Below are 15,105 nucleotides of genomic sequence, written 5' to 3'. Positions count from 1 at the left end.
TATAAATAGACTTGCCAGCACAAAACTCCATGTGGATTGAACAGCAGAGGGAGAAATCACTATCTGAACTCGAACTTATAGTTCAGATGACTCATTTCTTGTGCACAGTGGAATTAATGCTAGCATGTAATTAATAGTCAAAATTCTTTTCTTATTGCCAACTAGAGTAGACTCATTTAATCAATATGATTTACCTATGTGTTCATTGGCTGACTGAATGGGTCAACTACTGTTACGACTGACCAACAGGGAAAAGCCGATGACATGCTGATCATTTTTAGGGTGAATGTTAACATTATTTTTAGCAGCCTATACACATATTAACACACCTTAGGGAAATATAGCTACATTTTCTTATTTTTTCAAAGGAAAAAAATTGTTGGTCTTTTACCTTCTCCATTTTAAAAGTTGGTGGGCTAAAAGGGGTTGATATGCCCTCAGTGTATGGCGATTTTCACTCCTCAGGCCCTAAAACTGAGGGGAGGGTAAGCACTGGAAGCCCTCCCATTGCTGCTAATGGTCTGAAAATTTTTGTTCTTTCAGATGTGGGACAAAACTCCCATTCGAATAGAAGCCCAGTTTTCAGAAGCGGAAAAAGAAAACAAAAATGGGGCAAAACGAATGAAACAAAACAAAACGGATAGCGATTTCATATAAATGCACAAGAATAGTATTTACCCATTCCAAAATGTTAAGGGATATCCTGCTTGTTCTCTTTTATTAAAAAAAATCTCCCTTCCATTGCCAGTTAAAATAACAAACAATGCATTTTGTTCATTTCCAACTTATGTCATGGTTTTTTTTTTCAATATTTGTTTGCAGGGGTTGATCTTCCCTTCCTCTGAGACTGAGTCAGTAGTATTGCCCAGTTAGTGGGTTTCGATGGCTTGATGTGAATTCGACTCCCAGTTTCTCAGACTCCGAGTCTAACACTCAAGCAACTATATGAAGATATACATAGGTTTTTCAGATGTAACATCATGAAGACAGAACTTCAAAACAAATACAGTACACAAACATTTTAAGATGCTTCAGGAACTGTTGTATCAGGGATGGGTGACAAATCTAAATACAAGAAGGTTAATACAAACTTAAACTGCCACGTTCATTAAGTTTTGAGTTCTACAGTTTTGAGTCTTGAATGCAGGTCTCTTTAATGAACAGGTCTCTATTTCAGAAGAAAATGTGTTATCCAAAGATAGCAGCTGGAAAGATCTCTAAAAGGTTTAGAGAAATGCATGTAAAATATGTTTTAGGCATGCTAAATAGATGCCCAGTGAACAATCACATTGCTTTGTATTGAGGAAGCATCACTACATAGACGTGTCATATATCTTTTTTATTACATTCCATGTATGCCTATATACCGTATGTCATTGCATAGTAGACACATCTCCAATTTTTGGATCCTGGTTTTGGTATTTTCAAACTACTTGCAGAATAGTTGTACCCTTGATTTACCAGTAGGCAGCCTCTCCTTCTGCTCATCCATCTGCCTGCCCAAAGACCCACCTACCTGCTTCACTCACTCAACCATCAATTCACTCAGATGTCCATTCATCCACTGCCTGCCCACCTAAAGACCCATCTGCCCATATCACTCACACACCCACTCAAAGACCCATTCACCCATGCATCCACTTACTCCCTCACTCAGACACCTGTCCATCCACTACCCATTCTCTTCCAGATATGCCACTTCAAGCAGCATTCCTGGAAGGGGATTGGCTGTGGATGGATGAATATCCAAGTGAGTGAGTGAGTGGGTCTTTGGGTAGGCGAGTGGATGGGTGGGCAGATGGCTGGGTGAGTCGTAGGTGGATGGGCAACTGGAAGGTCAAATAGATGGGTGAGTGAGTGAAGCAGATAGGTGGGTCTTTGGGTGGGTGGACAGATGGGTGGGTGAATTGGACTGGCAGCAGATGGATGGGCATCTTAGTGGATGGCCAAGTAAGTGTAGCGGGCGTGTGGGTCTATGGGTGGATTGATGGGTGAGTGAATCAGTGAGTGAGTGATGTGCAATAAAGCTCTTTGGGGCAGGGCAGAAAGACACATGGAGGGAACACTGGGGAGTGTTAACATTATGGAATTTGCCTACCTCCACAAAGCTGCTGACCATGTATAGGAGTAAATATATAAGTTTCAAGCTGAGAATCATTGTTTTTGCTGAGGAGCATGTAAACAGTGCTGAAGGAAGGCAGTTTTCTGTGAATTTGAAGTTGGTGCACAGCTTGTGGAAAGTGAAAGACAAGTTTTCCAGGGTTCTCTAAAAGCTCTGGAGGAGGATACCATCATTGCGGGTTGGACATAGCTGGTTTGAGCCTTGGCTGCCTATTGCCCTCTTCCAGTCATTACATAGTCTAGTGGGAGAGAAGAAAAATGAGAATTTTGAATGTGGAGGCTTGAATCATTCCAAGATGTGGGGAAGAACTTGGGATTCAGGAGGATTCTACTCATTAGGATATCCTGTTGGAGTTTTTCAATATTATTTGCAGGCCTAAACTTGACACTATTAAATTTGGACACCATACTCTTTGCATGCTCACTTCCCAGTAGTCAACCACTACATTAAAGAATATGGAGGCCATACCTATCTGAAAAGCTTCCCCAGGGAATATTTATCAGCCCTTATAAGATATAGTTCTGATATAGTTCTGATAAAGGACAAATACATGTTTTGTTGTAGGAATATGAGTGGATTTCATTCAGAAATGTAAAACTTTTTTCTACGATGTTTCAGATATTGGGACTTTTGGGGAAACAATTGTGCAAAAATCCTACGATTGTGAAAAAACACACCACCCTGCTTTTAAAGTTGTTTTTTTTTTTGCATAGCCTATTCTTGCAAAACCATTCAAAACCATAGTGCAATAAAATAAAAATAAATCACCATAACACAGTAGGGTAGGCAGGATTTTGATTCGGGGGGGGGGGGGGCTGAGTCTGTGTCAGGACCCAGGCTACAGAGCACCAATAACCATACGCAGAGGCCAGATTCAATCTAATATCTTTATTAAGGAAATATATAAGATTTTTGTCAGCGTGACGTTTATAGTCCTCCTTGGCTTGGTCTAGTTGCTGGAGCAAAAGTTGTTGTACCGCTGTGAGTTCCTGCAGCCAATCCTCTGCTGCGGGAACTTCTGAAGTTTCAATGACAGGGGGAAAGAAACGTGGATGGAAGCCGTAGTTTGCAAAGAACAGCGTTTCTTTTGTAGAAGCTTGAACTCCATTGTTATAGGCAAACTCTGACAGTGGTAACAGAGAAGCCCAATTGTCCTGTTGGTAGTTTACATAACAGCGAAGATACTGCTCCAAAGTGGCATTGGTGCGCTCCGTTTGCCCATCTGTTTGGGGATGATGAGCTGAAGATAAGCGAGAGTCTATGCCCAATAGTTTTTGTAGTGCCTTCCAAAAACGAGAGGTGAATTGAGATCCACGGTCTGTGACTAAACTCTTGGGCAATCCATGTAGTCTGAAAACATGTAGAAGGAATAGATCTGCAGTCTCTTTGGCCGTGGGAAGACCTTCACAGGGAATGAAATGGGCTAACTTGGTGAAAAGGTCCACCACCACTAGGATCGTGGTGAATCCACAGGAAGGTGGTAGGTCAGTGATGAAATCCGCAGAAATTATTTCCCATGGCCGAGATGGGGTAGGAAGGGGATGCAGAAGCCCTGAGGGCTTCTCCCTTCTTATCTTGGAGCGCTGGCATACTGGGCAGGTGTTGACATATTTTTCCACATCTTTGCGGATCTTGGGCCACCAAAAATCCCTTAGGATCAGATGCATGGTTTTAAATAGTCCGAAATGCCCTGCTGGTTTGCAGTCATGACACAGACGAAGCGCTTTTTCCCTGCCCGGTCCGGGTGGGATATAAACATGATTTCTATAGCATAGCAGTCCATCTTTAAGCGAAAAGGGAAAATGCAGACCTTGACGAAGTTGGTCCTGCGCCCAGGCATCTGCTTGCTGACTAGCCCTGATTTCTTGAGCACAGATGGGTCCTGGAGTAGAGGAAGTTGAACCAATGGGAGTGGATTTGGTGTTCCCCACTGTGAGCGTGGCAAAGTTCTCGGGTTGTAGTAATTGGGATTCAAAGGTCTCCTTGCGTCCTGCAGCGTATTCCGGTTTACGTGACAGGGCGTCTGCTTGCTTGGTTTGGGCTGGGGTCACATAATGAATCTGGAAGTTGAAACGTTCAAAGAACAAAGCCCAATGTTGCTGCCTCTGATTTAGTTTGCGGGCAGTTCTTAGATGTTCTAGATTTCGATGATCAGTGTGGACTTCAATGGGAAATTTGGCCCCTTCTAGCCAATGTCTCCAAGTTTCAAAGGCTGCCTTTATGGCCAGTAGTTCCTTTTCCCAAATGGTGTAATTTCTCTCTGGTGTGGTTAGTTGACGGGAGTAAAAGGCACAGGGATGAAGGTGGTCTCCCACCGGTTGTAAGAGTACAGCCCCAATTGCCACATCAGAGGCGTCCGCTTGCACAACAAAAGGGGTTCCAGGATCTGGGTGCTGTAGAATTGGCTGGGACGTGAATAATTTCTTTAGTTGCTGGAACCCTTTCTCTGCTTGATCAGTCCAGCGGAAGGGCTGTTTTCCACGGATGCAGCTAGTGATTGGGTCAGACCAGCGGGCAAAATCTGGAATGAACTTGCGGTAATAGTTCGCGAACCCCAAGAAACGCTGCACCTCTTTCTTGTTAGTTGGCGCCCGCCATTCCAATACTGCTGAAACCTTGGCTGGATCCATGGAGAGCCCTAGAGGCGAGATACGGTAACCAAGGAAATCTACCTCTTGTAGATCAAAAGCGCATTTTTCCAACTTGGCATAAAGTCCATGATCCCGCAATCGTTGTAACACCATTTTGACGTGGTTCTCATGTTCTGATTGTGATCTAGAAAACACCAAAAAATCGTCCAGGTAGATTATCAAGAACCTATCTAGATAGTCCTGAAAAATGTCATTGACAAAATGCTGGAACGTTGCGGGAGCTCCGCATAATCCATAATTCATAACTCGGGACTCGAATAATCCGAATTTGGTCTGGAAGGCGGTCTTCCACTCGTCCCCTTCTCTGATGCGAACTAAGTTGTAAGCCCCCCGAAGATCCAGCTTGGTGTAAACCTTGGCTCCTCGAAGCCGATCCAGTAGATCCGAGATTAAGGGCAGGGGATAGCTGTTCCGCTTGGTGATATTGTTCAATGCTCTGTAGTCCACCACCAAGCGTAGTTCCCCTGACTTCTTCTTCACAAACATCACTGGGGAGGCGGCTGGGGATTGAGAGGGTCTGATGAATCCCTTGCGAAGGTTTGTCTCTATGAATTCCCTGAGAGCTTCTTGCTCTGGTTCAGTCAGGGAGTATAGGTGCCCTCGCGGGATCGGGGCCCCCTCCACCAGGTCAATGGCACAGTCATAAGGTCTATGTGGGGGTAATTTCTCGGCTTCTTTTTCATTGAATACATCCCAATACTCGGAGTACTTCTTGGGCAGGGTGATGATGGGCTCGGTGTCTGTGGCATGGCAGACCTTGGCTACAAGGCAATGGTTTTGGCAGTACTGTGAAGCAAACTGCAGTTCTCTGTTGGACCAGGAGATGCTTGGGTCGTGGAGAGTCAGCCATGGAATTCCCAAAATCACAGGGAAATGGGGAACCTCGGTAACAAAGAAAGAAATCTCTTCCATATGTTCCCTTATCCACATCCTGGTGGGTTCCGACCACTGACTTACGGGGCCCGTCTTGAGGGGGCGGCCGTCTATGGCTTGCACCACACGGGCATTCTTGAAATCATGATATTGTAATCCCAGAGAGTCGGCATACTCTCTATCAATGAAATTGTTGGTGGCTCCGGAGTCTATCATGGCGTCTATCATTGCTGACCATAAGGTGACCACGAGAAGGAACAGGACTCCGGTTGGCGGCTCTTGAACGGGTTTTTTGACCGGGTTGGCGAGCCTCTCTACGCCCGGTCGTTGGCTTCCCCCGCCGGCTGTGTGCCAGCCGGCTCAGACGCCTTCGTCTCCGTGGAGGACGCCGCCGCAAGACGGGCGGCGGGCTTCCCTTTGGCTGGGCACTCTCTGGCGAAGTGGCCCCCGTTCCCGCAGTACCAACAGAGGTTTAAGCGTTGACGACGGGCCTTCTCGGCGGCATCTAATCTGGGACGCACGTTGCCCAACTGCATCGGCACCTCCTCGCTTCCTCTGGGGTATGGGGTTGGTGGTGGGGGTCTCCACACTGGACGTGGCTGAACGCTGGCGGGAGCGGGGGGTTTTGCCCCAGCTCTACCGCTCTGGCCTCGAACCCACTGTTTCCTGTTGGCAATCATGACTTCAGCCCGTAAACATTGATCAATGAGTGCTTCGAGGGTCTGGGGAGGATCCACCTTGGAGATTTCCTCCAGCATTTCGATGTTGAGACCCTCCCGGAATTGTCCCCTGAGGGCTACATCATTCCAGCCGGTGTTATGGGCCAGCACTCGGAACTCGGCTATGTACTGAGACATAGGTCTGTCTCCTTGGAAGAGGCGACGGAGTTTGTGACCGGCTGCCTCCAAATTGTCCTCGATTCCCCAAGTCTCTTTAAGGTGGTCCAAGAAGCGTTGCGCGGATCTTAGGTGTGGAGAGGCTTGGTCGAACAGTGCCGTCGCCCAGTTGGCCGCTGGCCCGTCTAGAAGACTGTAAACCCATGCCACCTTGATGTCTTCTTGGGGAAATTCGGCAGCACGGGCCTCTAGATAAGCTTGGCATTGGCGACGGAAAACATGAACCTTAGAAGCTTCTCCAGTAAACTTGGTTGGCAACGCCATGGCCGGTAGACGGATTCCGCGTTCCTTCAAACCTTTTATTTCTCCATCCTGGGCATTGAGCTTATCACGGATTCGATCCACCTCATCCTTGTCGATGGTGTAGGTAATCGGCTGGCCGCTCGGCCCAGGTACGGTTCCGGTAGACATTCTGGCCGAGGTTAATTGGTGCTTAGGGTGGCAGAGTCAAACTGTCAGGACCCAGGCTACAGAGCACCAATAACCATACGCAGAGGCCAGATTCAATCTAATATCTTTATTAAGGAAATATATAAGATTAATAAAAATAAATGTAAAAGTTAGTTCAGAAGCAGACCTTTCAGGAAAGGTCAAAATTAGTCCAAAAAAGCAATGTCCAATATGAAATATTATGATCCAAAGTTGTAATCCAATAACCGAAACACTCACTTTGCCAGGCAAAGTGAGGGGAGATGACAAGGTCCTTTAGTCCATAAACTTGAGCAAGGCTAGGAAATAACTTGATACTTGAAGCAAGGCTTAAAACGTGGAACAAGGTAACAAGGAACAAGAACAAGGTCCGTGGAATAACGTGGTAAAATCCGTGATACAAGGCAAGGTATAGTCCCGGGAAACAAGCAAGGTCCGTAGGTAAACAAAGGCTGGAAACTGGAGCGAAGGCTGGAAAGCAGGGCAAGGCTTGAGCAGGAACGAGGCTTGAAACGGAGCGCGCTGTCCAGACACAACTCGCTCCGGAGGCTGACGAATTGACTCCGCGAAGTTACTACGCGGGTAAAACACCTATATAGAGTCTAACTTTCCCGCCGAAGCAGTTCTCTGGGAACCAGAAACGAAAGCTAAACTCTGGGACCAGATGTTTGACTCCCTAAAGATTCTCACGGAAAGCAGTCTTAATTGGCTACATTCTTAGCTGCAATTCTAGCACTCCTGCGCGAAGCTGCTTCCAAACCCCTCTGTTGTTTACAAAACTCACGGCGCAAGAACACGGGAGATGTGGGCTCTGGGTTTGTTTGACATACTTCTGGGACACAACTTTCTTGCAGGTGCAAGGTTCCCAGATCTGCCTGGGAAAGATCTGGCTGAGAAGATTCCAGTTCTGACTGGGAAGGTAAAAAACCCAAGTTTTCTTCTTCATCAGGGATTACAATGTCCTGAGCAGGACTACAAGGCCCATGGGTCATCACAGTCTGGGTGAGAGAGGATCTACCCTAGCAAACCTTTTGTATTGTTATCCCAATACCCCCATGCATATGGGATATATTGAGCATGGTGATCAGATCATGATATGAATAGACATAACAGTTTAAATAATAAATGTAAGGCCTTCTCATGGACTGCCCTGAGAATTTGGGGGGGGGGAGGGCTCAAGCCCCTCAAGCCCCCCCCCCCCCCGGGCTACATGCCTGCCATAACAGACTATTTTCCTTTTAGGATACAGTAGCATGGCACACATCACTTTTTCTTTTCTCTTTCTCTCCTTCCATAGCAAATAACTTTCCAGCGGAAAATCAATGTTCATCATTTCTCATTCATATGAAATTATTCTTCAATACACCAGCCTTTATTATAAGATTTCTTCAGAAAATGCACAGTCATTGGGATCAGTAACTAGGATTTCAAATACAGATGGGAGGCATCAGTTTTTCAGAAACATCAGTGTTCTGGGGGCTAAACATAGACTCAGCATTCAAGCCCAGAGTGAAAACAGGCAGCCAGAAGATGCTTGAGCCAGAGATTTTCAAAATAGCATCCCCCAAAATAGTACCTTCTGAGCCTTATTCCCCCGTGGAACAGTCCTAATTTTCAATGCTTCCTAGTGCAAGTAAACAATGCACAAGATTGGCGTTGAATGGTGGGGATGGAGCTAACATTCAAAACAGACAACTTTTTTTCAGGACTTTCTGTTTTTTAGGAATGGGATGAAATCTGGGAGGAATAGACTATCATGCCTGCAGCTTTCCAAACGTGTGTGACTCCGGTCGCAAGGTCTGATTGCCAGACTAAGAAATATTTCATACCCTGTAGACTCCTCTCCAGCATCAGTACAAGGATATCTGTAATGATACAGAACTTAACCTATCCTCACAACAAGTTTAAGTATAATTTAAAGACAACTGAAGAATTAAAGACTGAAGCTCTCTAAAAAACAGAAAAGGATGTCAAATCATTCAGGTGTGTAATGGGAAAGTTATTCCAAGAATTGCTGGGGCTGCCTAAAGTTTCGCTTTGGTTTTCCATATTTTTTACGCTAATTAAAAAGAATCCAGGGATTTTTGCACCTGCTTTGCATTCCCTATAATGTTGGCTCTCCTGCTGGCCTATGCCTCCAGAATTTAATTTGTACATTGGCAATACACAGAAAATCATCTCATAATTAAAAGAAACAACAACAAATACATAACATAATGTTGCGCTAATTAAAAGGATCATCTCAGTGTTAGAAAAATAAAAATAGGGTACCATTGCCAGAATTAAAAAAGAGCAAACCTAATTTGCACTTTAAATTGCCATTAGTAAATGTTCATTAAGCACAGTATATATGGATGCCATAAATAAATGCACGTATAGGTTTGAGATATTTCTTCTGTTCTAAGATACACTCTTACCTCTCTAAAAATGGGGTGCATCTTAGAATCACTCGTGCTCCTATGTATATATCTTTTTGGTTGGTGGTGCTAAAATTAATGTGTTTCTTACAATCAATGGTGTTTCAAAATTGAAGAAATACGGTATTAATAATAAAGTTTCGAATGTTCGGTATCAAAACTAATTTGTTAATGCTACCTACCCATTAAAACTTGAAAAATTAATGCTAATGAATGAAACCATGTTCTTTTATTGTATTAATTAACTGCTTAAACCATTGGTTTTCTAAACCAACCAAAAGATGTAAGAGTATACACACTTTTATTTTTCAAATGAAATATATTTTATAATTTAATTTGCTATGGAAGTGGTTTCCAGATGGCCTATAAATTCAATAGGGCATTGTTTTTGGGGGATAGTGGTAGGAATGGGAGTGAAAATAATATTTCAAAATAAATAGCTTAAGAACAACAACAACAACAACAACAACAACAACAACAACAACAACATTCCTCTTGAGTGTTGAGAAATGCTGATGAGAAGAAACCAGAAATGAAAAGATTATTTGCATTACAGGATTTATTCTGCGCACATTTGCACATTTTGTGCATAATTATTTTGCACAGAAAATAGCCTTTTTCACACAGGAAAGTATTTTCTGTGTAGAAAAAGCCATTTCCTGTACTGAAAATTTCTTCTCTGAAAAACATGTGGATGTTGTGCAGAAAAAGTCCTAATTAGGTTTCAAAGTCAAAACAGTTTCAAATACTTTCTCAAGGTAGGAAGAACATTTCTAAAATTACAGAAGAAAATGCCAAGTTGAGAATTTTCTCAAATGCCTAGAAATGAGGTAGTCATGAAAAACTGTCCTTCCTAAGCCACAAGATATGACTTTATAGCATTCTGTTATGTTTAGACACTGATCTGTAACTCTTTCCTCTTCTTTCCACCACCTGCCAATATGTTTATTGCTCATCCACCACTCAAGCAACCTCAAAGAATACTGCATATACTCCAGTATAAGCCAACCTGAATATAAGCCAAGGTACCTAATTTTACCTAATTTTACCGCATTAACAATGTGCTGTAAACTTGGCTTATAATCATATATACGGGAACTATTTTAAAATCCCAAATGTCCCCCAGGATGGGATCAATGATGGCTTGCAGCACAGGTTAAACAAAATACAGACTCAAAATACCTGGCTTCTTAAAGGTGAGAAAGTTCTGATGTTAAATGCTAGTAAGGAATGAGGCATTTACTTGAGTTAGAAGAAAATGACCCACTGCAAATGCAACAATAGAAGGTTGTCTGCAAAGTTCAGTCATTGCATAAGAATCTTAATCAGAATTGTTTTGAATGCCTCTGACAATTTGCTGAATAGTTTTCCAAACAACTGAATCTTCTGTTTCCTGAATCACAATAAAACTGTGGACTGCCAAGATTAATGGCAGAAAACAAATTTCTCATGCAGGAGTCAGGGATGACTTTATGCCACCTATTTTGTATTTAACAGGCTTATTACACCTTGCATGCATCTTACTTGAATAATTGGTGGTTTAAGTAGCACAGTTGGGGTAATGAAATAAAATGAGGCCTCAATTCAATTAGTTTGTCTCTTTGTGTTTCACATGACATGTGTGATTTGCACAATGAAAGAATGAAATAAATTAGCCCAGGGTCTGGGAATATAAATCATTATCGCAACCTAAAACACCTATTCTTACAGCATGGATTTGCTGGCCCTCTATAATCAAACCTCAGAGCCTCCCTCTCCTTTGCTTCTTAAGAAAATTATAAGAAATGGATGCAGCAGTCCTGGGATGTGTGATCCTTAATGACGTGTGAAATTTAGTACTGAGTTCATCTTTTGTGGCAGAAAGTCAACTGAAACAATCATTTCAAAAGGACTGATCATTCTACAATATATTGTCTATACAATATTCCTCATCACTAAAAATGCTGTACTTTCCCACTACTGTGCCACATTTTGCTCCAACAATATGCAAAACAGTTATCAACAACCAAGACTATACTATGCTATAGTTTAGGGGAGGAAAAACTAGTGCCTTTTTATGTGTACCAAAAGACTGCAAATACACAACTACCACTGAAACTCTTTGGACATTTTTAAAGAAAAAAAAAGATTAATGACAGGCCACTTCTTGCTGAAAATGTGCAGAGCTTTTCTACCACTGCCCCCTTTCATTGCATTGTAAAGTGACAATAGCCAACTGACAGAAATATTAACAACACATACATGCATGTGATTGACAAACAATGTGATATTCAGTGGATACTGCATGTATTTTATGGCTCTTTCAAGGAGGTGACCTACTACGCTTTGAATTTTTAGCACAGGTGGATGTGAGGTTTGTACAGCCAGGCCTCCTTCATGCTCAAGAAGTCTCTATGAAGGAAATATTGGCTAACTGTACCTATAAGGTATGTTATCCATAACTTTGAGAGACATGGGCAAGCTCACATTGCATACATGTGGCAAAGAAGACTCTTGAAAAGTCATACATATGTAATGGTGTGTATGTGAGATTCTATCTCCACTAGCTTAGTGGTTCTTAAACTTTAATCTTCTAGAAGTTTGGGTCTTCAACTCTCATTATGGTCAATATCCTAGAATTCTGTGAGTTCAAGTTCCCAACATCTGAAGGACAACTGGAGGCTTTCCAAAAATGTTTGGTTATCTGGCTGTCAACAAGTCGTTTATCGGCTACGCAGGGGGCCGTGGTGGCACAATGGGTTAAACACTTGTGCTGGCTGAACTGCTGACCTGAAGGTTGGTGGTTCAAATCTGCAAGATGGGGTGAGCTACTGTCTGTCAGCCCTAGCTTCCCATGCAGTATGGTAACACATCTGTGCGTCCCCTGGGCAACATCTTTGTAGATGGCTGATTCTCTTACACTAGAAGCGACTTGCCATATGTTCTTAATTTGCTTCTGACATGATAAAAAAGCTACACAGTATGGACTCATGTGTTTAATTTACCTAGATAGAAATGTAGAACTTTCAAACCCTTTATTGATTCTTTCTTTCCTTCCTTAGTTCGACTCATGTTTACAGTTCAAGGTATTTTATTTTGTCTTTTGGCCTAGTTCAAATGGTAAGAAAAGCTAGGGAAGAAAAATGTCATATAACTAAGGAATTTTGGGTAAAAATTGAAAGGTACATAAAATTATACTTGCTTTTCAATCCTTGAAGGTGTTGTGTGGCAGTTTGCATTTGTTTACAACTAGTTTTCTTTATATAGGAAAAACATTAGTACCTAGCTCTTCCTCTGGTGTCCCCGGAAAACTGATCCCCGTCTTGAGGAGGTCACCACCGTCTTCCTCTGAAAAAGAAGGAAGGGAAAAGAAACAGAAAAGATATCAACATCATCATCATCATCATCATCATCATCATCACAGCTATGTAATAATCACTTATGGTTAAATAATGCAATCTCCTTTAAATTAATGCAATGCAAACCATCTTTGTTTTTTCTTTTGATGAGCATTTCCCCTCTACTTTTTCCTTTCACGTTAATATTCAATGGTTCTTTCCTTAGCATTCCTTCCCAACATTTGTTCAGCATGCAATTCTAACAAACTAAAGTTTCTTAATTGCTATTACAATTATATACACAGATATAAGCAGCCATAAACACACTTTTCCCATTAGTTAAAATAATTACGTTCAGTACTTCTATCATTATATAGTTCTATGATCCTACTTTTAGTTATTCCTTTTTAATTTTCTTTTTTTTAGAAAAAGTCAATTGAATTGCTAAGAGTTGCTGGATAATGGTATAACATGCCATAGTAGTAAGACCACATGTCCTTGTAGCAACCCAAGTTACATGCACACACAAAAAAGGAATGCCATTTACCTGTTTATTATATATTTTTGTTTATTTATATCCTGCCTTTCCCCAGCCATTAAATTCAAAACAGGTTAGAGAAGTTCTAAAGATATAAAGAATTCACATCACTAAAATGCACCCACATTAAAATGTAATGAAACTATCAGTAGAATTAAAAGCAAATTAAAAGGCAAGCTAAGTTCTAGAGGAGAGGCTGAGTGGGAGAATGTGCACAATGGCAAAACTGACAATAAATTTGTAGGTGATAACAAATTCAGTTTCAAATGTCTATGCATTAAACAAACAACATGAGTTTGAAGTCCCAGTGTAAGAAGGTAAATATGACCTTACAGGCAGAATAGAGGCCTGGTAGGATGAATCACATAATTGGAATACTGCATTTGAAGGATATAACCTATTTGAAAAGAATAGATGTGACAGAAAAGAAGGGGGAGTAGCATTATATGTCAAAGACAAATTCATTTGTACAGAAATCCATGAGAGTGATCAGAGAGGAACAGTTGGGAGCATTTGGATAAAACATGGAGAAGTAGAAAAATACAAAATTGTGGTAGGAATTTTCTAAAGGCCACTTTAGAACCAAGAAGAGGTGGTGAATGATGTTTTTCAGAAACAAAACTCAGAAATCTCAAATAAGGAGATATGAGTAATACTGGAATAGTGTGTACAATCCAGGGCATTGTATTTTAAGAACGATATAGCAGCAGGTTCAGAGAAGGACAACAAGGATGGCAAGAGTCATGGTAAATGATTGGAGGAGCTGGGCCTGTTCTGTGTCGTGAAGACAGGGGTGCCTGAGTGCACTCTTTAAATACCTCAAGGACGACCACAGAGAGGAGACAAATAGCCTGTTCTCTGCTACCCTGGAGGGTAGGGTCAAGTAGGGCTCTGGGAAATTGATGCTTCTGTTTGATGTTTTGTTCTGTATTGATATCATTTATTTGATAGGTTATGTCTTATTTTAATTTTAGATGTTAAGTTATAATCTGTTTTTATATGTTAGGTTTGCTATTTTTGCTATTATGCGTGCATGGTTTGTTGTATTCAGGTATTGAAAGTTTGCCGTTTTGTGATTAGAATCCACTCTGAGTCCCTTTGGGGTGATAGGGCGGAATATAAGCAACATTTATTATTATTATTATTATTATTATTATTATTATTATTATTATTATTATTGGTTTTAAGTTACTGAAGAGTAGATTTTGATTGAATATGAGAAGAAACATATTGAGACTAAGAGCGATTCAACAATGCAACTAACCAACTAAAGAGGTGATGGAGTCTTCTTCTCTGGACTTCTTCAAAAAGACACGGGACAGCTCCAGCCTTTCCTGGAGAATCTGCATTGCAGAGAAGGTTGTGCCTGACAGCGCATGGATCCCTTTCAAAATCTATGATCCTACATACTCCAACAGTGGTTCTCAACCTTCCCAATGCTGCGACCCCTGAATACAGTTCCTCATGTTGTGGTGACCCCCAACCATAAAATTATTTTCGTTGCTGCTTCATAACTGTAATTTTGCTATTGTTATGAATCATAATGTAAATATCTGATATGCAGGATGTATTTTCATTCAGTGGACCACATTTTGCACAAATACCTGATACGCCCACATTTGAATACTGGTGGGGTTGGAAGGGGATTGATTTTGTCATTTGGGAGTTGTAGTTGCTGGGATTTATAGTTCACCTACAATCAAAGAGCATTCTGAATGATGGAACTGAACCAAACACAGAACTCCCATGACCAACAGAAAATACTGGAAAGGTTTAGTGGGCATTGACCTTGAGTTTGGGAGTTGTAGTTTACCTACATCCAGAAAGCAATGTGGACTCAAACAATGATGGACCCGGACCAA

The 15,105-nt window shown here is 41.8% G+C and overlaps 1 protein-coding gene across 17 annotated transcripts in view; it reads right to left on the bottom strand.

Annotated features, from left to right (window-relative positions):
- dlgap2 (DLG associated protein 2) overlaps nucleotides 1-15,105 on the bottom strand; it is a 619,373-nt gene that overhangs the window by 143,804 nt on the left and 460,464 nt on the right. For all 17 annotated transcript variants that reach the window (XM_062969083.1, XM_062969084.1, XM_062969085.1 and 14 more), the window contains one exon: nucleotides 12,650-12,715. In XM_062969083.1, coding sequence (XP_062825153.1) covers nucleotides 12,650-12,715 — 66 coding nt within the window. The remainder of the gene's footprint in view (nucleotides 1-12,649; nucleotides 12,716-15,105) is intronic.

Source organism: Anolis carolinensis, chromosome 1, assembly GCF_035594765.1.
Source record: "Anolis carolinensis isolate JA03-04 chromosome 1, rAnoCar3.1.pri, whole genome shotgun sequence".
NCBI classification, from domain to species: Eukaryota; Metazoa; Chordata; class Lepidosauria; order Squamata; family Dactyloidae; genus Anolis; species Anolis carolinensis.
The sequence above is the reverse complement of the archived record's forward strand: the minus strand, read 5'-3'. Positions and strand labels throughout refer to the sequence as shown.